Raw genomic sequence first — 27,603 nt, 5'->3', positions numbered from 1 at the left:
GGAAATTACATAAAACTTTATTGGAACCCCATTTTAGTATATTTTTTAAAGTTATGAGGTAGCGTTATCTATGTAAATTAGACAACTTATCCAAGGTTGGGTTTTGTTGTTTTTTTTTTTTTTTCTTTTTCTTTTTTTGGGCATTTCCAAAACTGCGCAGCCCCATCACTTTAAATAGTATCTATATCAGGGCTTAGTAAACTAACTGAACCACAGGCCAAAATCCAAGCCACCACCCCTTATTTATAAATCAAGTTTTATTGGGACACAGCCATGCTCATGTTGTCCGTGGATTGCAGATTTGAGTGGTTGGAGCAGAGATCATGTGGTGTGCAAAACCAAAAATAATTACATATGACCTGCTACCAAAAAAGTTTACCTACCCCTTAGCTATATACTTCCATGATTCCCGAGTCATTCTCTCCAAATTGACCCTCCCTGCTTGATATTTTCACATTGATGTGAGGAGCATTTCAGACTTGATGTGGCCAAGACAGAGCTCACCAGGCTTCACCCTCCTGCAGATTCTGCTGTTCCAGTCTTCCCTTCTCAGGATGGCAGTACAGTCCCCCCAGTTTCTCAAGCAGTGTCTCTGGGAATTAAACTTGATCCTCGTTTCTCTCTTCCTCTCCATATTTAATCGTTAAGCAAGTCCTGTCGGCTCTGCATCCAAAACACATTCCTTGTCAGTCCATTTCTCTTCAGTCCAACCACCCAGCCCAAGACGCCACCATATTTTTGTCTTGACTGCTACAGTAACCTTCAACTGGCCCCTGACGTCATTCTCCCTCCAATCTAGTCATTCTCCATGTAGCAGCCAGAATGATCTTTTTAAAAAAATTCAGTCAAGAAAAACAAAAAACCTGGAGTTCCCTTTGTGGCGCAGTGGAAACAAATCTGACTAGGAACCATGAGGTTGCAGGTTCAATCCTTCATCTTGCTCAGTGGATTAAGGATCCAGTATTGCCGTGAGCTATGGTGTAGGTTGCAGACGAGGCTCGGATTTTGTGTTGCCGTGGCTGTGGTGTAGACTGGCAGCTGTAGTTCTGATTTGACCTCTAACCTAGGAACCTCCATATGCTACAGGTTCAGCCCTAAAAAGGCCAAAAAAAGAAAAAAAAAAAAAAATTCAGTTAGATTATGTTTCAGTTCTAAGTAGCAGATTCTTAAAATTCTCCAATAGATTTACACTTAAATTCTAAACTCCTCACTATGCCTTTAAAGCCCTACATGCTATGACTTGGGCCTGACTCTCTTCAGACCACACTCCTCTTTGTATACCACATTCCAGCCATGCTGACTGTCTCTCAGTTCCTAGAATAGTCCATATTTGTCTGACTTTTGGGCCTTTCTGCCATTTTAGGGCCTTACTCTGCCTGAAATGCTTTGTCCCCTGATTTTCGCATTGCTCACTCCTGAATCTTCAGCTCACTGTCTGAATGTCCGTTCCTTTTTTTTTTAGGGCTGCACCCATGGCATATGGAGGTTTCCAGGCTAGGGGTCTAATTGGAACTGTAGCTGCTGGCCTATGCCACAGCCACAGCAATGTGTGATCTGAGCCGCATCTATGACCTACACCACAGCTCCTGGAAACACCGGATCCTTAACCCACTGAGCAAGGCCAGGGATCAAACCTGTGTCCTCATGGATGCTAGTCAGGTTCATTTCCACTGAGCCACGCTGGGAACTCCTTAATGTCAGTTCTTAAGGAAGCTTTTCCTGACCCCCAGTCTAAAGTAAAATAGCACCCACCAGTCACTCTTAGGTTACCCTATTTTAATTCTTTGTTTTGATTATTTTCTTAAGTGTTTATTGTCTGTCTCTGACCATTGAATATAGACTTCACTTATTTAGCTCCTCCTCATAGAGTCCAGAACAGACTTGAAAAGTATATTTGTTGAATACTTGAGGGATTCAAAGAACTCAAACAGGGTTTATTGTTCTTGAATAGTTAATCTAGTAGACCAGATTATGAACTAGAATCATTTGAATAAATTAATTAAGGTGTAAGCAAATGAAAATATGCCTGGATTCCTTAATTTCAAACATTGGTAAGGTCTCTGTTCTGTACTAGATACTGTGCCAAGTGGTGGGGTATTGAGATGAAATGTAACCCTTACCTTCAAAGAAATCAAACCAACTTTGGGGAAGGGGGAGAGGTTAAAGATAGACAAACAGATTATTGTGAGTGTCCCACACAAGGATCTGTTGCTCTACATAGGAGGGCATGTAGCTAGAACCACTGATGAGTCAAGGCTTTCAGGAGGAGGTAGTTTCTTGGCTACATCTCATAAAATGCCTGGGTGTGTTATCTAGGCAACCGCAGCAGGCAAATAGAGAAAGTTAAATACACAAAAGCACAGCATTGGAGTTCCCGTCATGGCTCAGCAGAAATGAATCCGACTAGATCCATGAAGACGAAGGTTCAATCCCTGGCGTCACTCAGTGGGTTAAGGATGTAGCGTTGCCGTGAGCTATGGTGTAGGTTGCAGCCTTGGCTCAGATCCAGCATTGCTGCAGCTGTGGTGTAGGCCAGCGGCTACAGCTCCAATTCATCCCCTAGCTTGGGAACCTCCATATGCTGGGGGTACGGCCCTAAAAAGACCAAACCAAAAAAAAGGCATGGCGTGGTATGTTTGGGAGATATGACAAAAAATGAGGCACAGACCCAGATCATAAGGACTCTTGTATGCCTTCGTTCTGAAGGTAACAGTGAACTGTCACAGGATTTTTATCAGGGGATTGATTTAATCAGAAATCACTATGAATCGGTGAGGATGGATTAGAGGGAGTTATTAATTCAGACTTATATTGACAAGGGCCTGAATTAAAGCAGTAGTAGTAAGGAATGGATTAGTGGGATAAGGATACCTAAAGTAAAATTATCTGTGGTATGTTCTTAAAATAGTCCTTGCTTAACTTAGGGTAACTTTTAAACTGCTTCAAAAATTTTGTTTTTTCTTTTATTTAAAGTTGTACAGAAGTGTTTATTGAACTTAAAAATCAGAGCCTGGTTGCCTTCTTTGGTCTGTTTTTTAGATTGGAAAATGTTCAGTATCCCTATCAACTCTACATTGCTCCTTCCACCAGCAGCACAGAACGACCAAGTCCAAATGGTCCAGATAGACCTTTTCAGTGTCCAACCTGTGGGGTGCGGTTCACCCGTATTCAGAACCTGAAACAGCACATGCTCATCCACTCAGGTAATGTCATCGTCCCAATTGTGGCATAAATGAGAACTGTAAACATTTTATTTCAAAATTATAGGTAAAAATAGTAAACAGATGCTTTTGAGTTAGAAGTATATCTCTGGGTTATCTAGTGAGAGCAGATAAACAGGTCTATTGCTGAAATGGTGCAGTGTCAGAAAGCTATTTGCTTATTAATACATTTGCTACAGGCATAAGTATTATGATTAAAACTTAGAGGGGTGGGTGTAATATGGAAATGAAAAAGACATCAGATATGTGTGTATATATACGTGAGAGAGAAAAGCACAAATACATATGGTAAAGCACATGGGTTTTAAAGGATATATATTGATGTTCTTTGTACTATTCTTGTAACTTCTGTAAGTTTGTCATTATTTCCAAATAAAAAGTGTTTTTAAAAATTTAATAACAATTTAATTTTAATTCTGCAGTTCTCTGTGCCCTGATTAGTCAGCCTTGTATTATTATTTTTTTTTTTTTTTAGTATAAGAGAAATTTTGGGTGAATAATGTGTACAACATATTTGAAACTTTAGTTCAGTGTTTACATAAAGGCAATATGTTTTTTATGGGTAGAACACTGACTTCTGATAAGTAAGAAATCTTTGCTACTATTCTGTTATATAATTTCTCACTTTTCCCCTTCTTTAGATAGGTTTTAACAATCTCTGTGCTAATAGTAATTCCCTGTTTGTTGAATCAATAGATTATATTTTGAAGGTTTTTGAAATTTTTTTTGCTAAAACTATAATAGTGGGAGTTCCCACTATGCCACAGTGGATTAAGAATCCCACTGCAGCAGTTCGTGTTGCTGCAGAGGCACAAGTTCAGTCCCTGGCCCAAGAACTTCCATATGCCATTGGTGCAGCCATAAAAATTTAAAAATAAAACTGGGATAATGATTTGGGGGAGACCATTAATATACTTAGTTTGTTAATTTATTTTTTGCTTTTTTTAGCACTGTACTTGCGGCATATGGAAGTCCTCAGGCTAGGGGTTGAGTCAGAGCTGTAGCCACCAGCCTCCACCACAGCCACAGCAACATGGGTTTCAAGCTGTGTCTGCAATCTGCGCTACAGCTCACAACAACACCGGATCCTTAACCCACTGTACAAAGCCACGGACCGAACCCGCATCTTCATGGATGCTAGTCAGGTTTGTTTCCTCTGCACTGCACTGGGAACTCCTATTAATATACTTTATAATTCATATATTAATCTCTATGTATTTTTTCTAGCATTACATTAAATATCTCCAAACCCAATTCTTTCATGTTTTCCTCTGAGACAGGAAGTGAAGAATGGGTATGGGTACTGATCATTTTCACAGCTTCTCAATATAAACCTCATTACTTTAATGAAATAATGTCATCTGAAGGTTTGGCTTCTGTTTAAATAGTGTGGTTAAATTGTGTTTTGAAGTCTATGAAATAGAAGATTTAGAAGAGTTCAAAAATCAGTTGGAGTTCCTGTTGTGGCTCGAAATAATGAACCTGACTAGTATCCATGAGGACACAAGTTTGATCCCTAGCCTTGCTCAGTGGTTTAGGGATCTGGTGTTGATGAGAGCTGCAATGCAGCTCAGATCCCGAGTTGCTGTGGCTGTGGTGTAGGCTGGCCACTGTAGCTCCAGTTCAACCCTAGCCTGGGAACTTTCGTATGCCTCAGGTGTGCAGCCCTAAAAAAAAGTTTAAAAAAAAAATCAGTTGGACTGCCCCCCAATCAGGCCTTTCTCACCTTTTTTTAAGCACTAGTGACTTTTCAAATGTCCAGTACCTTTTCCGAGATAGTGAATCTGGAATTCATTTCTGCTGACAATTTTTATCTTTTCAAATTATCTATTGCTGCAAAATTATAGTTCAGACATGTGTGAGGTGTGATCTTTCTGTTTATTTTGTTTTTAGATAATATTTCACTTTGCTTTATTTTATAGGAATTAAACCATTTCAGTGTGACCGCTGTGGGAAAAAATTCACCAGGGCTTACTCGCTAAAGATGCATCGCCTAAAGCATGAAGGTAAACGCTGTTTCCGGTGCCAGATATGTAGTGCCACTTTCACTTCCTTCGGGGAATATAAACACCACATGAGGGTTTCCCGGCACATTATCCGCAAGCCTCGGATTTACGAGTGCAAAACATGTGGCGCCATGTTCACCAACTCTGGAAATTTAATCGTGCACCTGAGGAGTCTGAACCATGAAGCGTCAGAGCTAGCAAACTACTTCCAGAGCAGGTGAGGTGCACAACAAGACCTGAACCAGGAAAACTGCTTTCTAAACTCTCTCTTCCTGCTTATAGGGCAGCCTGCTATGTTTTTGTTTTTGTTTTTTAATCAGGTTGCCAACTAATTAGTCACATTCCTTTTAAATTCCCACTATCCAATAATACTCTGATCTCCTGATCCAATAAAATTTTACTGATTCTTCTAAGTATATACAATTTAAAATATTTTTATAATTGGCATTAAAAATCTTTTCTTGCAGAAATAGACTAGTTATCTGCTTGTGGGTTTTTTATTTTTTTAACTATAAGGTTAAAGTAATTCTGTAGCAGATTTTAATAGATCTTTTTGGAGAACCTACCATATGCCATGATGCTTAGTGATAGTGGGTTACTTCAGACTCTTTGGATGTTAAATTCTTGAACACATCTCTTTTTTTTTTCAAATAATAACAGAGAACCTTCAACTATAACTATAGTGACTATGATAATTTATTTATATCAATGAAGTTTTCCCTTTTTTCTTTCAGTTTAGAGCCCTATGCTTTTTAATATAAAAAGATTTATAATTAGTGACCTTTTTGACTCATAAGGTATCCAGGGATCAGGTTCTAGTTCTAACTCTGCCACTAACTGCTATTATGATTGAACATGTCACTTCACAGATGAAGAAACTTGGAACTTAGAGAATGATAACATGTAAGCTTTGAAGATGATTTCTAAGATCTCCTGTAGATATAAAATGCTGTTGTCTATTTTTTTCAACTGCTGCACCCTCAGCCTATGGAAGTTCCCAGGCCAGGGATTGAATCCAGACAGACCTTAGCTTGCTGCACCACAGTAGCAGCTCCTGTTGTCTATTTTTAATACTTTATCAGAATTGTATATCTGGGAGTTCCCGTCGTGGCGCAGTGGTTAACGAATCCAACTAGGAACCATGAGGTTGCGGGTTCGGTCCCTGCCCTTGCTCAGTGGGTTAATGATCCGGCGTTGCCGTGAGCTGTGGTGTAGGTTGCAGACGCGGCTCGGATCCCGCGTTGCTGTGGCCCTGGCGTAGGCCAGTGGCTACAGCTCCGATTGGACCCCTAGCCTGGGAACCTCCATGTGCCGCAGGGGCAGCCCAAGAAATAGCAAAAAGACAAAAAAAAAAAAAAAAAAGAATTGTATATCTGTAGGAATCCTTAACTCCTTATACAATGAAATCCTTAATTTTTTTTTTTTTTGCTTTTTAGGGCCGCATTTGCAACATGGCGTTTCCCAAGCTAGGGATCAGACGGGAACTACAGCTGCCGGCCACAGCCACAGCCATGCGGGATCCAAGCCTCGCATCTGTGACCTACACCACAGGTCACGGCATCACCGGATCCTTAACCCACTAAGTGAGGCCAGGGATCGAACCCGCAACCTCATGGTTACTAGTCAGATTCGTTTCCACTGTGCCACAATAAGAACTCCCTAAACCACCTTAATTTTTAAAATCTTTTTTTTTTTCAGTAAATTATTGCTGTATAGATTTTGCTTTTCTTTTCAAACCAACTGTTTTGTATAATGTAATCATTCCAACTCTGATTTTTGGTTATCATTTCACTAAACCTAGATCATACATGACATATCAAACTTTGTTTGGAACTAAATGCCCCAGTTAACCATGCTGTTTCTGCTTCTTCCATGTGCTGAGCCCTCCGTCCTCCAGTACCCCTCTTTAATACCTGAAGATGCTTTAGAAAATATAGGGCATCTTAAATTAACTTTACAGATGAGCAGACTTTAATTTTTTTATTAAGAATGGACAAATTAGGAGCTCCCGTCATGGCTCAGTGGTTAACGAATCCTCCTAGGAACCATGAGGTTGCGAGTTCCATCCCTGGCCTCACTTAGTGGGTTAAGGATCCGGTGATGCCGTGACCTGTGGTGTAGGTCACAGATGCGAGGCTTGGATCCCGCATGGCTGTGGCTGTGGCCGGCAGCTGTAGTTCCCATCTGATCCCTAGCTTGGGAAACGCCATGTTGCAAATGCGGCCCTAAAAAGCAAAAAAAAAAAAAAAAAAAAATTAAGGATTTCATTGTATAAGGAGTTAAGGATTCCTACAGATATACAATTCTTTTTTTTTTTTTTTTTTTTTGTCTTTTTGCTATTTCTTGGGCTGCCCCTGCGGCACATGGAGGTTCCCAGTGGGTTAAGGATCCAGCGTTGCCGTGAGCTGTGGTGTAGGTTGCGGATGCGGCTCAGATCCCGTGTGACTGTGGCTGTGGCATAGGCCAGCGGCTACAGCTCCAATTAGACCCCTAGTCTGGGAACCTCCATATGCTGTGGGATCGGCCCTAGAAAAGGCAAAAAGATTTAAAAAAAAAAAAAAAAAAAAAAAGGACAAATTATAAAATAATAACCTTAAGTATTTTATTTATTGACATTCCTAGTATAATGACCTTTTTTATTCAGCAGTAAAGATTTTAATAAAGCATCTAAGTAGTTTTACATCTTTCTATATAGTGTATTATATATAAAGTCACTTACACATGAGGATTTAGTTTCTTAACTAATTTATATCCAGGAAGTAATAAAAAGCTAAGTTTATATACCTCATATTAGTGTGTTATCCACAGAAAGGTTAAGCATAAATTATTCAGATGATCTTTGCTTAAGTGAACATGCTATTTGCATTTGTTTTGTGTACAGAAGCTCTTTTACATAAAACAAGAAAGGCTGTTTAGGTGTTCAAAGTGATACTGAAGGTGACAATTTTATTTCTCTTGATGGTAGGGAGAATTGGTTTGATCTACTTTGGTTCTGATGAATGGTTTTGGTTCATAATCGGGAGAGTTTAGAAGTTGAACATTCCTGAGTTATAATCTTCATTCAAGAATTAGAGAAATGAAAAATCCCAATCTTGTTTTACAAATCAAATCTATTTATTGTCTTACTTATTACTGGTGTGAAAATTAACTCCCTGTTTCATCCTTTGCCTCTTACCTAGTGATTTCCTAGTACCGGACTACTTAAACCAGGAGCAAGAAGAGACCCTTGTTCAGTATGATCTTGGAGAACACAGTTTTGAAAGCAACTCCTCTGTTCAAATGCCTGTAATTTCACAGGTCTCCTCAACCCAGAATTGTGAAAGCACTTTTCCCTTGGGGTCTCTTGGTGGGCTGGCAGAAAAAGAGGAAGAAATGCCAGAGCAGCCAAAGATCAGTGCTGGTGCCGAGGCAACCAGAATTGACCCCCCAAAATCAGAGCTGTCATCTATAACCATTGAGTAATTTCATGATTTGGCTTCATTTTTGATTTTTGGAAAGTGCCTGTGCTTGGTCTTGTACATTTAAATTTAATTTAATTTTCTAAACAAAAAAGGGTTTGGGAAAGAATTCTCCTTTTTACTCTGTAAGTCCTGCAACTGATGTTTTATTTTTCATGACTGAGAGATTGTGTCTATAAGTGCACAATGACATGGTGGAACAAAATAGAAACTTTGAGACTTAGGGAGAACCAGTTAACTTAAAACTTATTTTCAGTTTCTTCTTCCAGTGTTAGGAATGGGCTAACAATGGATCATTAGGTCAAGAAGAAACAAGATAATTGTTGACCTTCTGAGATGAAAGGGAATACCAGAAATATTACTAAACAAATTTGGCAGATAGCCTGAATAGATGTTTACTTCTATACACAGGACAGTGTACAATTTTTTGTAAAGCCTGTTGTTTTTGGAAGTATTTATGGTGAGCTTTCTTAAAAATTATTATAGTATGTACTTCCGAAATCCAACGTATTCTTTTTTTTTTTAAGCTTTATCATTTTTATTTTTCATGGTAAAAATTTGATACTGGGGTAGATATTCCCTGTACCTTATAGTACCATTCCTCCAAATAATCTTCTATTAAAGGAGGCAAAGAACCATGGTTGAGAATAGTTAAGCTGTGCATGAAATGGCCAGGAGTGTAAAATATGTAGTATGTAGATCTCAGCTTCATAGAAACTCTGCTTTTCTGGCTAAAATTGTTGTTTACCTGGTCTTTGAATTTTATTGCCTGGCTAATTAGGTCATTACCTAAATCAGTTTTTGTCTTACCCCATCAAGAGTACTTTCTCTTGCCTACACTTGGCGTGATCCCATAAGAAGGAAAAAATACTGGAGATGTTCTATATTTTATATATAGGTTTTGTGTATTGTTGGGGATGTTTTTATTGTACTGTTTTGGACAAAATAAAGAATTCTCTGTTAAGGCTACATTCTTAACCCAACTGAGATTGTTTACAAAAAATCTATATTACAACGATACATTGTTCTTATTCCAAAATATTTTTAGATATTGCCAAATGTCTTATTAAAAACAGTTAGTATAGTTTTTACACATCGTAAGCAATAAAGTAGAAGATGAGAAAAGGCTATAAAATGATGATCTATGACTCAAATCTGGGTAAAAGAAAAAAGAATTAAGAAAAGAAAAACTAGAATTCTTAAATTAATGAATATTACCTCTTTTGCTGCTAAAAAAAAATGACACTTTCTGGTTTATAGTTAATAGATATGATACTCTCGGCTGGAGTATATGTTTTATCTGGTGCCATTGACTTTGATTCTAAATATTCATGGTTCCATGAACAATGAACTTTTTTTTGTTTGTTTTGGCTATACCTGCAGCATGTGAAAAAAGTTCCCAGGCCAAGGTTTAAACCCAAGCCACAGCAGTGACAACATTGAATCCTTAACCACTAGGCCAGCAGGGGACTCCCAATAATGAGCTTTTGAGTAACTTTTTTCTTTGTTATATTCCTAAAATTTAATACTTGTGAAAGCACCTGATTAGATTAGAAGATTACAGTTTCTTTCTCAGAACATAAAATCTCAATTTTGTCTGGGTGCTACACCTTAATATAAAATATTTTTTAGGTTAATATGGATTTAATTATTTCAGTTTTTTTTTAATTGGCTAATTCTATAACTTAATCCCCCACAAATGTTAAAGGAAGTAAACTCATTAGAGATTTTTTTATATTAATATTCCTTTGTCTCTTTCTATGTTCTGCTCTTTTCAACTTGTTTCCAATTTCTTTTCTCACTTACTAACCTGTTGTTTCCTGTTTGCTCCCAAATATAGGCTATAGTACCTTCAGGAAAATCAACATATATAGATTATGATGGCCTTCCATCATTTAGGCTTCTTTACTACTAGGTTGAATTACTTTCTGCAACAGACTGTGGTACTCCTTAATAGTGATACTGCTGTGTCTCAGCGGGAAAGGTCAAGAATTTTTTTTAATCATATAGGTTCTTTGGAAACTATTATGCCTACCAGTAGATAAATCTCAGTTAATTTTAGAGTCTTACATGGACAAAGATTAGGTAAAATTATGACCAGGAGTCATTGTTGCCCTCAGTTGTAAGAAGGAAGAAAGAAAAGAACAAAGAAATAGCGTTAATGAGAAGAAATACATCAGAACCACTTGTAGATCTGTTGGTTAAAAGGGTTTTAGCACACCCCCTGTCCTGAATATTTTGCATTAAGAGTCTCCTACACAATTTTGGCAGCTCTGAGTTGTTCAGTGTTCTCAGAATGTAGGATTACCATCACTGGCTATTTTTTGCCAAATAGACCTTTAGATTTTCATTGGTAATTACAAATTATATAGATTTCCAAGTTTTGTGAAATATTTGACTCTACTGTGAAAATGCCTATTGTTGGCTGTGTGCTCTCCAAATCTTACCAATACAGGTAACTAACTCGTACTGAAAATATGATATAAACGAAGGCTTTTTTTCCCCGTTTCACTGAGGCGCTACATTTTCCTTGATAATATACGGCTTGAGGATATTTAGCTTATGGATCAGTTTTTGGAAACTAAGTTATGGGGGAAATTATGCATAGTGTTATTTAGATTTATTTAAAATTCATCTAAGACAAAGATGCCTGGATGTGTAATTTTTACTAGAATATATGGAAAACATTGCAAAGAGATGAAAGCCAATTACATTATCTCATCCATTAGAAATTACTAGTATAACTAAACATTAAAAATTCCAGTTTGGAATACCTTAGCTTAGCTGTCTTAAAGGCCCAAGGGGGTAAAACTTTGTGGTATTGAAAGGGCTTAAATTTTAGGATACAGGATAAATTGCCTTTTTAAACCAAGTCTTTTATATAAGAAAAGCATGTATTTTTCATTTTAAAGCTACCAAATAGGTATGATATGCATACGTTAGAAATGAGCAAAGATTTTTGCTGTGACAAGGTATGTCAATCTCCTGCAGTCATTTGTTCCCTTTGTAAGGGTATGTATTCTAACAGTGGTAGCATCTAGCATGTCAGCGATTGTACTAATTCAGAAACGAAAGCATTCATATTGGTTTTTGTTTTTTTTGAATTTTACATTTTTGAGAAAGGGATGCAGATGGAGGTTATCACCTGTAAGTGAATTTAAATTGATATTTCTTGCATTGAATTTGAAGTAATTTTCTTAATTTTTTTAGATAATTTAGTTATATTCACAGTTTTTAAAGTTCTCAATTTCAGTGAGACAAAGTGTACTAAAATGTTTAAATAGCCTCATTCATTCTTTATTTTAACATTTCAGCAGCCACTCTGGCTTACAGCACTTACATTCTGATTCCATGCTATGACACATGCCCTGTGATTTTAAAAATAAAACTTCCATTTTGTTCAAACATTTTACTAAGTGGAATGAATTAGCACATCTAATGTACTTATCATTGGTAACCCCCTTACCTTCCAACTACTGAGCCAGTCTCTCCCCACGTATAAATGGTTCTCCCAGAGCCTTTGGAAGACTCTTGAGTCTTTTATTTGATCTCTTACTATTTTTTATTCTCGTACTTAATCTAAAAAGAGGCCAGTTACCAGTTTAGTGATTTTTATTTTGAAGGTTCTCAGATTATGTTTTAGTTTCTTTTAGCTTTATACCCCCTGAAAATTACATCACTATGTAGGTAAATTCGTGCTAGTATACCACATGGATAGAATTATTTTTATTGCTTGATAAATGAACAATCCTGAAATCGTAATATTATAACCAAAAGGAGTTTGGAATTTAAGGAATTGATAGGATTAGAAACTCGTGGCATTTATTCCGTTTTCACCCATCTGTAAAATGTGAATTTATATCTCTGGAATATACATCTAAGTGAGGAAGAATAGCTTTCTAGTTTAGTTGGGAGGGGAAAAAAACAGTGAAGTTCACATTTGGAAGCAATCCAAAGTTGCCAAAAGGTAGTAAATGTGGTTTTCACTGTAAGTTATTGACATAAGAGGATTTATTTATAATATTATTTAGATTTTAAAAATTACTGAAAGAAGAATGCATAGATTTTCTTCTCTGAATCAGTGGGACAGGATTGATGAGGAGCCCTGTTACAGTAACCATGTCTATGAGGAATATTTATGACAGAGCATATCCTACAGGTTTTAAGCTCAAATTGTCAAATTTAGAGTAACTTACTCCTTGTTTTGCCTATACCCATTTTTATCATTCAGTATCATTTTGCTTGATAGAGTATTGGTGACATAGGGTATGTTTATTTGGAAGGTCCTCAGCCAGACAGATTTGCCAAAAGCAATAATGGTTCAGATTAACAATGAAGTGGAATTGGACCAAATTCTAGATTCAGCTAAGAAGCAGACATTATTTGGGTATTTAATTTTTAGATTATAAGTATGTTGAGATTTATTAATGAGAAGTTAAGTCAGATTATGGGATGAAGACTCGATGACATCATAGTTAATACTTTTTTTAAAAACTTCATATTCAACTAATACAGTTAATGTATTTCTACTACATCATAGTGATTATATTTTTGTGATAAAAAATAATAGTTCCATATCTTACAGATAATCTCTGCAGACATGTCAGGCAATGATGTTATTGGCATCTCCGTTTGGCAGCATCCAAGAAACAGTCTGCCTTAAAGTGTGTGTCCTACTTGGGGTATGTAGCTCCCTTTGCATAGGGACCATATGGCCAGTTCCAACTAGTACCAAGGTTTCTATGTACATAATAGTTTACAAAGAATTTAAGATTCAGACCATTGGTTGAAAATAACTTTAAAAAAAATTTTTTTTAACTTAAAATTCAGTTTGAAGTGCCTGGTTTATAAAATCAGATTCCTTGATTATGCCTTTCTCTTTTAAATTGACTAATTTTGCTGATTAAACTGAAAGCCCTGGGCTCAATTGTGATGACTTACTGATAAAATTGTTGCTTGGTGGTTGGAGGGCCTACAGTGCTATGACTTTTATTAAATTGTCCTTGTTTTCCCAAATACCAATGTAACCATCTCCAGATTTCATTACTCAGTTACGCAAGTTAAAAAATCACCCTGTAAATGACTGTTTGGGTTACCAAGTACATTGTCTGCTGAGGAAGGGTACATCTTCCTGACATTACAAGGAGCCATCATCTCCTCTAAACACACGCTCTTTCCTTGGATTTGGTGGAGGCTGTATTCATTTAAAGGTGGGAAACTTTTTGTGCAGTTCCTAGAAACACCTGCTTTTTCTAGAAAGAACCTTTTCTATGATAGGTTATGATTGTGTTTTCTCTAAGAGCTTTTATTTCAGTTTCACTTTTCAAGTTAACAAATGCTATGTAAAGTCTCTCATACTGAGAGTAGTCCATTAAATTATTGAAAGTTGCACTGCTGTTGATCTTTCAGGTGCCTGAAGTGAATGTCATCAGGTGTTTGGAAGAAGTAAGATCAGAAACTTTATTCATTTTCTTCCGTATACGAAGTGATGGCTTCTGATGCTTATATTTCAAGATATTTTTTTAAAAGACAACTGTCCCTATTAGAGCAAAATTTAATTTCAGCGCAGGTCCCAGTAATATGTTTGATTTCTCTGTTATTGCTGGTGCCTCATGTTGCATCAGATAGAGATTGCCTGCCTCTTTGTAGGGCACCCTTGTGGCACCTTATGTCCAGTTGGAAGATAGTATATGGCTTCTTTGTGCCTCTGCTATCTTTTCAAAAGCCATTTTATAAAAATCCTAGGTAGCCTATTTTAATATTTAAATATATATATTTGTGAGAGATACTTTTAGAAGACTTTTTTTTTTTTTTTACTTTAAATTTCTGTACTCCCATTTTTAAGAGTAAATTTTCCAGGATTTGAACTTATCTTTTTCCACAGCAGCAAAATGAAAAAGTCAGTTTGAGATAATAGACCATAATTCAGTGATAGAAGAAATTGATGTCTGGGTATCGGAAACAGATGTGAAAGGAAAAAAATTGTTTTGATGTAACAAATGAATTTTTAAATAAAATTATGTTTTTGTTTATGTAATTTCATATTTGCTGCTATAGTAGCTCAGTATTTTACAGAGCTAACGTATAAATCTGGCTCCATTTAAAAACTGGAGTACTTTCTAGGACAACCAGCCTAGGAGGAAACTGTGCACCACAGTCTTCTAGATGGGTGACCGACGGCTTTATTTAGCTGATGCATGCTTTAACATTTGCCTATAGCCCAACATCAAGGAAGTTTGTGAGAAACTTTTCTCTTGCTAGTTACAACATTATGATTCTTTTGGGGCACTGGCATTTTGTGAAACCCTTGGGGGAGGGAGGGTGATGCTGGGGAAGAAATGTGAATTAAACTGTGTGGGTGGGTGTTTCCATGTCTTCTACCCTCTCCTAGAACCAGTACAACTTTCTTACCTGTGCCAGGCCCTAGTTCACCAGCTTTGTATCCAGTTATCATCTCATTCGAGTTTGGCTTTACTTGGTAACAGTGGCCACAGCTAAGTTATTTGGCATGTTTGACTTTCAACAGTAACAGAAATGGTTTTGGATTTTGTTTTATTTACTAAAAATGTATACAATGTCAGAACTTCACATTTTATATACTAGTATCTGGCTATTAGTATTTTACAGAGGAACCATAGTTCTTGGTGACAACATATATATATATATTTTTGTGACTTTTTTGTATACTAAGTGCCGTTTCAATGTTACAATCATTTTTAGAGTTATTGTAATCAATGTGAATATCATGTTTTTTCAAATCTGTTCTGAGCCTATAGTGTTTGCTTTGTGAATATATGTGTATTGTATATATTCTGTATAGTTACATTGTACTGAAATATTAGCTTGTTTGATATAAGGAAAGTATGTATTGAGTACTTTTTTGCTAGCCTGGTTGTTTAATCTTTTTTTTAAAAGGTTTCAACTTTTTAAAAAACAAAAACAAAAACTTTAAACTGGCCTTTATTACATGGTCACAAATTAAAGTTGCAGTTAGAAGGGATGGGCCGGGAAAAAATAGTTTTGAGTGTCTTTGGATAGAAACATAAGAATAAGATTTGTTTGGGTTTTTTTCCTTCATTAAAATATCTTATTAATGATTTATGGAGTAAAAGTTGCTGATATTGTTATTTACTCTTGGCTAGAAGGAAGAATTGATGGTGGTGCTGCTTGAGGTCAAGTGGGTAAGATATGTCATCATAATAATGCGTCACTTAAGGAAGCATCCATTTGAGTGTGTACAGACTAGAGGGTCGTACGTGAGACAGCATGTGTCTGCTTCCTGGGCAGGTAAGCCAAGAGCTGGATTTGTAAAGAATCCACAAACACTGTCCCTAAGATTGAAAGGGATATGAAGGAGGCTGGTTAGAGAAAGTCATCAAATCCTAGAGCTACTGAACCAGGTATTTTACACAGAGCTACTTTTTTCAGAACTTGCCCTGAGTCTTTCTGAGGCCATACTTTATTGATTAGAGACCTGTTGGTGATATTTCAATAATTTCTTGCAGCCAAGGAGTAGAAAATGATAGTTACTGGAGGAAAGCAGCTCAATGCATATAGGTGATGAGCCTATGAGATCCTCAGGGAAGGTCATTCTAACTATAGATTTGTCTTACTGTGGAATTTGACAATAAGTGGTCTATAGAGTGAGAGTAATGGCAAAGTCAGTTGTTTCATTCACCCCAGGCTACCAAGATCACTTTAATTAAGTTTGGGAGGAAAGGGGTAAATTTTGGGAAAGCATTCTCTATCATTCATTGAGTATGTTGAGTATTTTTAACTGCAGTTTTCCAGACCATTCAAGGTCAGCCAACTGTGGGGGGTGGTCCTCAGTGGCCTCAGTCACCCAGAATGTAGAATTTTAAATGGTCATTTATGCCCTGTGGTTTGATTTGCATATGAATTCCAGACCAGAAAAACTCTTCTCAGAATGTTACTAAGGGTAATAACCTCCAGATGTGTGTCTCCTTGACTTGGTGCTGGGATTATTATTAGGGCATTCTTTTCTGAACAGAATGTTTGTTCTAAGTACTAAACTGAGAAATCTGTAAACGTACTAAGAGTTTGAGAGAAACTTGCTCATGAACATCAAATCTCAAAATGTGGAGTTCCCTTTTTGGCGCAGTGGAAATGAATCCAACTAGGAACCATGAGGTTGCTGGTTCAATCCCTGGCCTCACACAGTGGGGTAAGGATCTGGCGTTGTCGGGAGCTGTGGTGTAGGTAGCAGACGAAGCTCAGACCCTGCATTGCTGTGGCTGTGGCGCAGGCCAGCAGCTGTAGCTCTGATTTGGCCCCCAGTGGGAACCTCCATATGCCTTGTGTGCGGCCCTAAAAAGCAAAAAAAAAAAAATCTCAAAATGCAATGTAATTCATTTTTCTCACGGGTAAACTTTTACACAGATAGAAAAACTAATAAGATGGGGCATAGTCAGTCCAGAAAGAATTCCCCCATCAGCAAACTGATGAGAACTAGGGTTTGAACAGACATGAGGATGACAGGAAAGCTATTTTGGGTTTTTTAGCTTTTGGTTTTGTGGGGGTTTTTTGTTCATTTTTGGTTTTGTGGGGGTTTTTTGTTTGTTTTTAGGGCCACACCTGTGGCCTATGGAAGTTCCCAGGCTAGGGGTTGAATTGGAGCTACAGCTGCTGGCTTACACCACAGCTATAGCAACTTGGGATGCAAGCTACGTTTGCAGCCTCCACACAGCTCACGGCAGCACCCGATCCTTAACCCACCGAGCAAGGCCAGGGATCAAATCCACATCCTTGTGGTTACTAGTTGGGTTTGTTATCACAGAGCCACAACAGGAACTCCAGGAAAGCTGTTTTGTTTTCTTAAAATCTTGATTCATTTACGTGAAATTTTGTACCAAAAGTACTTGAAATTAGTAAACCTGGAGTTCCCGTCATGGCGCAGTGGTTAACGAATCCGACTAGGAACCATGAGGTCTCGGGTTCGGTCCCTGCCCTTGCTCAGTGGGTTAACGATCCGGTGTTGCTGTGAGCTGTGGTGTAGGTTGCAGACACGACTCGGATCCCGAGTTGCTGTGGCTCTGGCGTAGGCCCTCAGCTACAGCTCCAATTCAACCCCTAGCCTGGGAACCTCCATATGCAGCAGGAGCGGCCCAAAGAAATAGCAACAAAACAAACAAAATTAGTAAACCTGCCCATTTTATAGATAAGCAAACAAGTCATTACAGAGGCTGTGGACAGAGTATCGTTAGAATCATTTTGAGGGGCCCTCCGCACAGTCCCTCACCCTTCTTTCTATTCTTGCCTGCTTTTTTCTACAGCTAACATTTCTGGCTGCCTTTGGCTGGAGTTAAGTAAAAGAGTGAATCTCATTGACCAGAGAACCTGAAAAGTTAGCAGCACACACTAAGTAAATGGCCAGCTTCAAATGAATTGCTTCTGATGAGCCATCTAGAGACCCTCTTTGGGGAAAATTGCTTTAAAATATAAGAAAAGATCACAACCAAATAAAATACTCCTAGCCTATCGTAATTAGGGACTGAGGCAGATAGTGCACTCTTGCAGTACAAGTGTCATCAGTATATATGTAGGGCCTGTGTACATGATAACTTTTGTCCAGGAAGAGAATTAATTGAATGCAAATGAGTCTACATACAAGATTAGTGAAGATTTCAGTTTGTTCTACAGTTACCAAAGATTAGCACTGTAAATGATTTGGTCTTCAAAAACCCAGTGGTGTAACAGCAAACATATGGTCCACCTAGACAGTTAGTGCCCTTCCTACCCTTATAAGAAAGGCATTGGAGAGTTCCCTTTGTGGCGCCTCGAAAGCAAATCTGACTAGTATCCATGAGGATGCAGGTTCAGTCCCTGGCCTCTCTCAGTGGGTCAAGGATCCTGTTTTCCTGGGGCTGTGGTGTAGGCCAGCAGCTATAGTTCCAATTTGACCCCTAGCCTGGGAACTTCCATGTGCTGCACATGCTGGCCCCCAAAAGACAAAAAAAAGGCATTAGATCCACCCTGAAATCTCTAGGTACCAACAGGTCTGAACCCTGAGAGGTCTTGAGTGGGTAGAGCCGGTATCTTTGTGGGCTCTGTGCTCTCCCAGACCCTGTGATTGGAAGAGAAGCCAGGAGCTTTGACCCTTCCAGTGCTCACATTGAGATTCTTTGGGGCACTAACATTTCGGCAGCCTCTTGAGAGAGGGTAATACTGGCAGGAAGTGTGAGTTCAATGATGCAGATGTGTGTTTTTGTCTTTTATGCCAAGACCTAGTTCTCCTAAAGGAAAGTCAGGTTAATTTGGTCTCTATGATGTAAAACAACTACAAGTGACCTTGCCATAGGGACGTGGATTAATTGCCATGTGCTTTTTCTTTGTGTGCTTTTCCCTAGACAATACCACCACTGGGTTAACTTTACCACCTCTTTTGGTATTATTTTCTATCATTTTCTCCATCCCTACTGCGGCTAAGCCTTTGTTGTTTCTGGCCTAGTAACAGCAAAAACAGCCTCCTAACCACTGTTCCCTCTCTCCAGTCAGGTCCATCCCTCCCATTTCTGCTAGAGTCATCTTTTAATCAGGCCACCGCCCTACCTAAAATCTTCCTCTCCCCCTCGGGAACCGGTCCCAGCCTGCTGTGTAGCTGGATTTTCACAACACAGATCAGGCTTCACCTCCTGTCTGTTCCCCTAGCAGATTTTGTTTAGTTCTACCAAACCACTTCTCAATCACACTCTTTTAAATCTGCCTCATGGTGTAGTTATAAGAATTAAATGAATTGTATGTAAGATGCTTAGGAGAGAGAGCACCTAGTGTATAGTAACCACTTATTAAGTCTCATGTATTATTACTAGTATGTCTCCCTCACCTGACGTAATTCTTGACATCAGGGACTGTGTGTTCTATTTGTATATCCCCCATAGTGCTGGGTACATAGTAGAACTCAAAAAAAATGTTGAATAAATAATTGAATGTTGCCAGGAAACGGTCATAAGTTCACTTTACCGGAGTGCTGAGAGGTACTCACTAGAGAACTTGAGGACAGAACACCAAAAATTTGCCCTCAGCCTTGCCAAAATTTTCCTGAATTGTTCTCTGAAACACTGGTCCTGCCATTTTCCTCTTTCCGTCTGGTTTACTCATCCGTCAAGTACATACCTAAGTCTTTCATCTTTAAGAAGCATTCCCAGGAGTTCCTGTTGTGGCGCAGTGGTTAACGACTCCGACTAGGAACCATGAGGTTGCGGGTTCGATCCCTGCCCTTGCTCAGTGGGTTAACGATCCGACGTTGCCGTGAGCTGTGGTGTAGATTGCAGACGCAGCTCGGATCCCGCGTTGCTGTGGCTCTGGCGTAGGCCAGTGGCTACAGCTCTGATTCGAACCCTAGCCTGGGAACCTCCATATGCCGCGGGAGCGGCCCAAGAAATAGCAACAACAACAACAAAGACAAAAAGACCAAAAAAAAAAAAAAAAAGAAGAAGCATTCCCAGAGCCCCCACCCTGGGCTGGGACTTCCTGTTAGGTTCACAGAGCATCCTGTGCTTTTATTACATTGGTAATTGATAATTTAAAATCAGCTGGGGAGTTCCCTGGTGGCTCAATGGGTTAAGGACCCGGCATTGTCACTGCTGTGGAGGGAGTTCTATCCCTGGCCTGGGAACTTATGAATGCCATAGGTGTGGCCTAAAATAAATAAGTATATTAAATAAAATCAGCTGGACTAAACACCACTAGATAAGTTCTATTCGGACAAGTGCCATGCCTATCTCTTGTATCAAGGTGTCCCCAGGTCCAGGGTTGATTGAATGAAGTCTCTGACCTTAAGAGCTTATGGTTTCCGAAGTCTAGAAAAATTCTGGAAGAAAAGGTAATACAAAAATAACAGTTCCCTTGTGGTGAAGCAGGTTAAGGATCCAGCATTGTCACTGCAGCAGCTCAGGTCACTGCTGTGGGACAGGTTCAGTCTCTAGCCTTGGAACTGCCACATGCCATAGGCACAGCCAAAAAAAATAAATAAATAACAGGTTGAAAAACACCAAAACATGTGCTTTGGAAATTTGGAGGGATCAGGGAAGGCTACATGGAGGAGGAACATTTGAGCTGAATCTTCCTTGCAAAGAGGTCTAGAATTTGTACCAGCAAAAACAGGGCCACTCAGGAGTTCCCTTCGTGGCTCAGTGGTTAACAAACCTGACTAGTATTCATGAGGATGTGGATTCAATCCTTGCCTCAATCAGTGGGCTAAGGATCTGGCATTGCCGTGAGCTATGGTGTAGGTTGCAGACGCAGCTTGGATCTGGCGTGGCTGTGGCTGTGGCTGTGGCCAGCGGCTGCAGCTCCAATTCAACCAGTAGTCTGGGAATTTCTGTGTGCCACGGGTGTGGCCCTAAAAAGCAAAAAAGAAAAATAGGGCCACTCAGGAAATAATACTGAGCATAAGAGATGGAGTGTCCAAGAGTTGCAAGTGATTTGATTTGCTGAGATGTACAGGATCCCTGAAAGAAGAAAATGTCAGGCAGAACGGGACCAGATCAGGAAGGTCTTAAGAACTTGCGTTTGGTAGGATAGGGAACCATCACACATTTTGAGCCAGAAGGACAACTAATCAGAGCTTACTCTAGAAAGAGTAAGAACAAGCCTAATGTAGATGAGGGAGAAGGTATACAGACTTAACTGAGGTCACAGGAATTTCTTCAGTAGTTCAGGGAAGAGCCTAGAAGGTGCCATGAGTGGGGCTAAAGTAGGGATCTGGGGAGGAGTTTGGTGAGAGGTTAGCCTGTGTCTCTAAACAGTGGACAGTATCCACTCTTATTCCAAGCCCTCACAGTGCCCTTTACTTGACTTTGTCAAACTCTTAGGCAGACTCCCTTTGCTTTTTGTTGTTTTTTCTTTTTTGGCCAGCCCTGCAGCATATGGAAATTCCCGGGCCAGGGACCAAATCTGAGCCACAGCTGCGACCTACACTGTAGCTGCGGCGACAGTGGATCCTTAACCCACTGCACCACAGCAGGAATGCCAAACTCCCTGTTTTGAGGAGAAACTGTGTCCTAGACAAAATAGGGTGAGAATTAGGCAAAATTCTGAGCCAGGTTCCAGAGTTCAGCTCAGAGTTAGGGTAAAGAGAGGTTTCTTTTCCCCCTTGGAAAAACTCAGCTGGGTGGCCCTCTTCTAGTAGAGCCAGGTTTCTACTAAACCGAGATAGTGGAGATGGAATTTCCAAACATGTTTCTCATGTCCTACTTCACTCTGCTTAAAATTCCTTCAATAAACATTGTCTGCTACACAAGACACTGTTCTAGGCACCACAAATAGTGCATCAAACAGAACCAAAGAAACCCTGCCCTCATGGAGTTCATCCGGGTGTGGGATGGGGTGAATAAGATAGCATGCAAGTGGGCGGCGGTACGATTTTAGGTACAGTGAGCAAAGGACCAGGACATCTAGGTCCAAGCAGGTGACAGTATCCGATCAGTGGACAATAACTGCTCCACTGGCAAGAGTGCCGTAGGCAGAGGGAACAGCAGGTACAAGGGACAGTAAGCTGCCTGGTGTGTTCAGGAGGGAGGCCAGGATCCCCACCCACAGGCAAGAAGCCAAAGTGGAACAGGCGGTGCCGGGAGATTAAAAAAATAGAGGAGTTCCCGTCGTGGCACAGTGGTTAACGAATCCGACTAGGAACCATGAGGTTGCAGGTTCGGTCCCTGCCCTTGCTCAGTGGGTTAACGATCCGGCATTGCCGTGAGCTGTGGTGTAGGTTGCAGATGCGGCTCAGATCTCACGTTGCTGTGGCTCTGGTGTAGGCCGGTGGCTACAGTTCCGATTGGACCCCTAGCCTGGGAATCTCCATATGCCGCGGGAGCGGCCCAAGAAATAGCAAAAAAAAAAGACCAAAAAAAAAAAAAAAAAAGAAATAGAAACTGATCGTGGAGGATGGAGGAAGTTTGTTTCCACGTGTAGTGTCCTGTCCTGAACAAACTCAGGAAGTGTGTTTCCCCAGCACAAGCCAAGGAGCAGGTTGCTCTGGGGTAGCAACCAAGCTAAAGGCCAAGTTCTAGCAGCAGTTGAAGGTTTAAGTTTTTAACATAGCTGAGCTGCTTCTTTGTATCCAAATTTGTGGCTCCTAAGTTTAAGATGCCATTTAAAAGACCTCTGCAGAGGAGTTCCTGTCATGGCACAGCAGCGGAAACAAATCCAACTAGGAACCATGAGGTTACATTTCAATCCCTGGCCTTGCTCAGTGGGTTAAGGATCTGGTGTTGCCGTGAGCTCTGGTGTGGGTCGCAGACACAGCTCAGAACTGGTGTTGCTATGGCTGTGGTGTAGGCTGGCAGATATAGCTCCTATTAGACCCCTAACCTGGAAACCTCCATATGCCATGGGTGTGGCCCTAAAAAGCAAAGAAAATGATCTCTGCATCCGTCAGATACCCAGACACCTTCTATAGAGGCCCTGACTACATGCAGACATACACTGAACCCAGAGCTGAGCTGTTTGCTGTCAGCATGTAATCTGTATTCACCCAGGAAACATGAGTGGCTTTTATTAGACAACTGCTCTTCCCCCCACCCCAGAACTTCCTGAGAGGATACGCATAACTGCCCTGGAAAGTTGGGGAAGTGCCTTTTAGAGAGGTACCGCAAGGAAGGCCTAGGGAAAGAATGAGATTTAAATGGAGAAAACGTGATGGAAAAACTAAACACAGCTTCTTTCAGTCCTGCCCAGTATGTGCCAGGTGCATGTGTGAAGAATTTCTCTGTAGAGCTGGGGTTCACAGTACCCCTGGCCTCCCTGGCAGGTTGTGTGATACCTTTTGGAATTGAGATCCACTGTCGGACATGGCAGGGCCTTCCGTGTGGTCTTGGGAGAAAGACCCTGGCACAGATTAGCTTTGGGGAAGGTAACCTAGCCTTGCACGTTTTAAGTGCTGCAGAACAGACACACGTGAAAAGGGACAAGTGAAGAAAGGAGGGCCTCTGCTTCACGTGGGATCCGTCTGGGGCAGCTTGCTAACTGCCCACCCAGGGCCCCCTCCCCAGGGCTGCTACCAGACTTCCCTTTCTGGGGCCCTGAGCCTGTGTCCCTGAAACACATGGGACCAGAAGCCCTTTCATGTTCCTCCTGGAGCCGACACCCTCACTTGTATCAGCCACCATTCCAGAGCCAAACAGTTCTAGCCCCTTGTTCACCTCTGTTTACAGGCACCAGGTGTGGAAGGTTTTTCCTCATTTCCTGAATCCCTACCTCCCCAGACTCACTCACAGTCACTGGTTTACCCCAGCTTTTTATCTGCGTCAGTGGGTTTTCCGGTTCTTCTCCCACCATAAAGTGTAGGTTGTGGGGGGAGGGGGGGTGGAGGGGTTAGCAGAGCCAGAAGTAAAGGAAAAATCCAGCAGTTCAGTTTGCCCAGCAACTCCCCTTCTCCGATGAGAACCAGATGCCTCCTCCGGGCCCAGCCAACACACTCAGCACCTGGTTCCTAAACCTCGGGAGGTGGGCCTTCCCCCTGACTCTCCCCACAGGTCCTTCCCAGAGGGCATCTAGGAGTGTGTTAAGTAAGTATAATGTTTTCAGTGTAGACGTAAAAGTTTGGTCCTTGATTCCCAGAAGTTACCTATAATGCAGTGCCGTGAGTAAGTACAAAGTGGAAGGCGTTCATTAATCCCAAGGAGAATGAGAAGCATGTGGGGAGGTCAAGGCTGAATATAATTCAGACTCAGGCCAAGATGATGTTAATATGGGGTGACAGGAATATGTGGTAAGGAATAGGCTTAAGATCTTCCCAGAGCCCCAGACTCATCCTTTCATAGCTGGGCATTGGTGAGGTTTTCACAGGACATTCAGTTCAGCCCCCTGGCTTTTTAAGGTTCTTTCCCTCAGGGACAGGAGAGTGTGTCGCTGAGCAGGGGCCTCGCTCTCCCCCTGAGTTCCTGTGGGGGCATTATTGTGCCGCCAGAGCCAGGACCAGGCCTGCAGGCGGTGAGAAGTAAGTGTCCTCAGAAGGAATCAGTGAGGAGAGATGATACACATCTGTAATAATGGCAGTCTATCAATCAGATCACAGTTAATTAAAAAACAAACCTCAGCACACTTCCTGCCTGTCACTTTCCCTGTCAGTGATGAAGAAATACCTAATTATGAGCTCTTCCTGGAGAACTGAACTCATCAGCTTCCCTACTACTTGATGTGACCATGACCGAAAAGCTAGAAAATGGCATCAGTGAAGAAAGCCTGAACGAGTAGACATTGACCTTGGAAACATTGACCTTGAGGACAGGTATATTAAATGGGATGAAATCCACTCTGGAAAAGGCGACCTGAGGAGCTTCCCTCTGGGTGCTCAGTTCCCACAGCAGTGACCACCATCCCAAAGTCCTGCAGCCTCCCATAAACCAGCCCGGGAATCTGCCAAGGATGCCTGCGTAAGGCCAACCCATAACCCACTTCCAGGTCATGTGAGCAGGCCTGCTCCATGCCCGGAGCTCAGGAAGTGCAGTGGGACCTCAGAGTGCCTGCCAGCCTCACCAGGGGACAGCGAGTTTGCTCATGGCATGCCACTGCCATGGATCCACCCCTTAGGGCAAGGGGACAGGAAGAGAAAAGGCAGCACAACCCCTGGAAAGCCACCTTCACAAGGGGTCCAGACATGGCACTGCCACATTTGGGAACACTGTGTTCCACGTCTGTACTTTGCCAAGACTCACCATCACCTGGGTGGAGGGGGCTGTGGAGATACCCAAAGCTTCCCCTGGACACTTAGGAAGTATGAGGTGTGGGCGCCCCCTACTGCTCTCGCCTTGAATGAGCCCTAGGAGAAAGACCCAGAGTCATCTTTCTTTGCCTTTAACCTAAAGTTATAGAATACTTATTAAACCTAATTAAAAGGCTTTTGTTTAAAATACCCAGTGAAACCATTCAAACTGTTAACCATTCACTTATTTTTCAAAAGCCTTGGAACTAAAACAAAACGGACTTGGCCTTTCGGCTCTGGTTGCGACATTCTCCCAGGTCCCAGTGAAGAAAGTCCCCATCATTGATGATCCAGAAGTATTTCTGTCACCCAGTACAGGCTCATTCTGTGGCTCTTCTTTGGGCCTGGAAACATCTGAGCAAAGGGGATTTCCCTGGATTCGGCAGGACCCAGTACAGGGACGTGTGCCGTAGCCCCAGCAGAGTTTCCATCAGTCCTTTTCCAGCCATCTCTCCAAGCTCAGCTGCCCAATCACTTTTGGCCTCTGTTCCCTTTGCTTATGCGCCCCCCCCCCCCAAGGCCAACCAGCATCCAGCAGAAATGAAGGGCTCTAGGGAGGAAGAAGACTGGTCACAGCTCAGAACATGCTGTTCTGCTGCCCACAGCCAAGACTCAAGGGAACGTTTTCTCCCTCCAGGTTCCTGCTAGCCACAGGCCGAGGAATAAGAGCAGACAGTTTGGCCCCCGAGAAGGGGAGATGCCCAGGGGCTGCTGGGCGTAGCCAAGGAGATGAGAATGGGAAGGGTCTTGAAATGCTGCAGGAGCCGTTTCAGAATCCAGCCCAGTTCACTTTGGCCTTTCCCGCGTGTGCCTGAGCCAGAGGGTTGATCGCCTAACGAGAGACCCTGGATCCTCAAAGCTTCAGGTGGGGAGCGACTTGCCTCCAGAAGGCAGTACAGCACTTCACTGCATGGGCTTTGGGGTCCTGCCACTGGATTTGCAGCCTTCCTCTTTTACTGAGGAAGCTTGACCGAGGTGTACCGCTTCCTCCAAACACAGTCACAAGACTGGTGAGGATGCAGGGATGTGATGCATATAAGGCACTCAGCATGCCCTGCCCGTTGTTACTGACACTTTTTATATATCATTGGAGCAGCTGACCTGCCAGGTCCCACCCAGCACAGACACCAGCGGGAGAGAGACCATCATCACAGCGACTTCCTGTCCCTGACAGCCTGTCTCTGCTCTCGGATGTTAAGCAGGTGCCTACCTACCTGACCTTTAAGTTCTTTCCAGCTGTGAGGTCAAATGGGTGCCCCTCAGGCAGCTGTTACTCCCCTAAGCACCTGGAGGACCACAGAGGCATGCTGGCACACACCTGAAAAGGCCTCGGGCACAGGCACCTGTTTCCCAGCACTGGCCCAGACCTGGGACCCCACATCTCCCAGGGACATAAACTCTCCCCCGACAAGTTCCAGGATCTGCTCCCTAAAGCAGCCCCCCACCCTAGAACTGCCCTGTTTCCCAATCACAAACGGCGCGGGGTGGGCCCTGACAAAACCTTGCTGCACCAAAGACTTCGTCCCTCATCCTTTCCTTTGGCCGATAGAAATAAGCTTGTTACTTTTTTTTTTTTTTTTTTTTTTTGCCACAGTCACATGTTTCAAATATAGATACCAATTTTTTCTAGTTTGTGTCTATACATTTTTCCTGTCCTGTTAGGTGTTCAGATAGTACTTCTGTTATGAAATTCAAAAAGGTGTCTGATGCCTTGTTTACGCGGGGAGCTGTTCTCTAAACGTACTTCTGGGTGGAGAGAGGGAGCCTGAATGCAAGCTTCCCTCCCCTTCTCTCTGAATCTGGTCCTTCTCCCTCCTCGCTTGCCCTCACCACACACCCGGTGCCCTTCAGCTCTTTGGAAAAAGAACATAGGCTAAGGATGGAAGAGTTTCCTTTTCGAGTTAAACAAGTCTGTATGAAGTTCCAGAGAAGTCTGGCAGGGAGGCTGAGTTATTCTTGAACACCAGGGCGTGGGCAGGGAAAATCGTGATAACCCCAAGGTGAAGGGAGCAGGCGGTGCAGGGAAAGCACAGAGAGCCAAGGGGAAGGGCATGTTAGGTTTACACCCCAGGAAAATCCACATCCCTCCTGGTGGAAGATTCTGAGACAATGGAACAGACAGACAATGGGGTTGATCCCACCCGTGCCTGGAAACTGAGCATTCCATTTTTAGGAAACAACTGGAGGTGAAGGGA

At 41.5% G+C, this 27,603-nt stretch overlaps 1 protein-coding gene across 6 annotated transcripts in view; it reads left to right on the top strand.

The window, feature by feature from the left end:
• ZBTB44 (zinc finger and BTB domain containing 44) overlaps nucleotides 1-15,784 on the top strand; it is a 71,659-nt gene extending 55,875 nt beyond the window's left edge. For 3 of the 6 annotated variants that reach the window (XM_003130080.5, XM_005667511.3, XM_021063162.1), the window contains exons 4-6: nucleotides 3,040-3,203; nucleotides 5,144-5,444; nucleotides 8,407-15,784. In XM_003130080.5, coding sequence (XP_003130128.1) covers nucleotides 3,040-3,203; nucleotides 5,144-5,444; nucleotides 8,407-8,689 — 748 coding nt within the window. In that variant the 3' untranslated portion in view covers nucleotides 8,690-15,784. The remainder of the gene's footprint in view (nucleotides 1-3,039; nucleotides 3,204-5,143; nucleotides 5,445-8,406) is intronic. The other 3 variants (XM_013979571.2, XM_013979570.2, XM_003130079.5) reach the window with 3 other exon arrangements.

This window comes from Sus scrofa, chromosome 9 (genome assembly GCF_000003025.6).
Source record: "Sus scrofa isolate TJ Tabasco breed Duroc chromosome 9, Sscrofa11.1, whole genome shotgun sequence".
Classification (NCBI taxonomy): domain Eukaryota; kingdom Metazoa; phylum Chordata; class Mammalia; order Artiodactyla; family Suidae; genus Sus; species Sus scrofa.
Note: the sequence above shows the minus strand (reverse complement) of the source record. Positions and strands in the feature narration are given on the sequence as shown.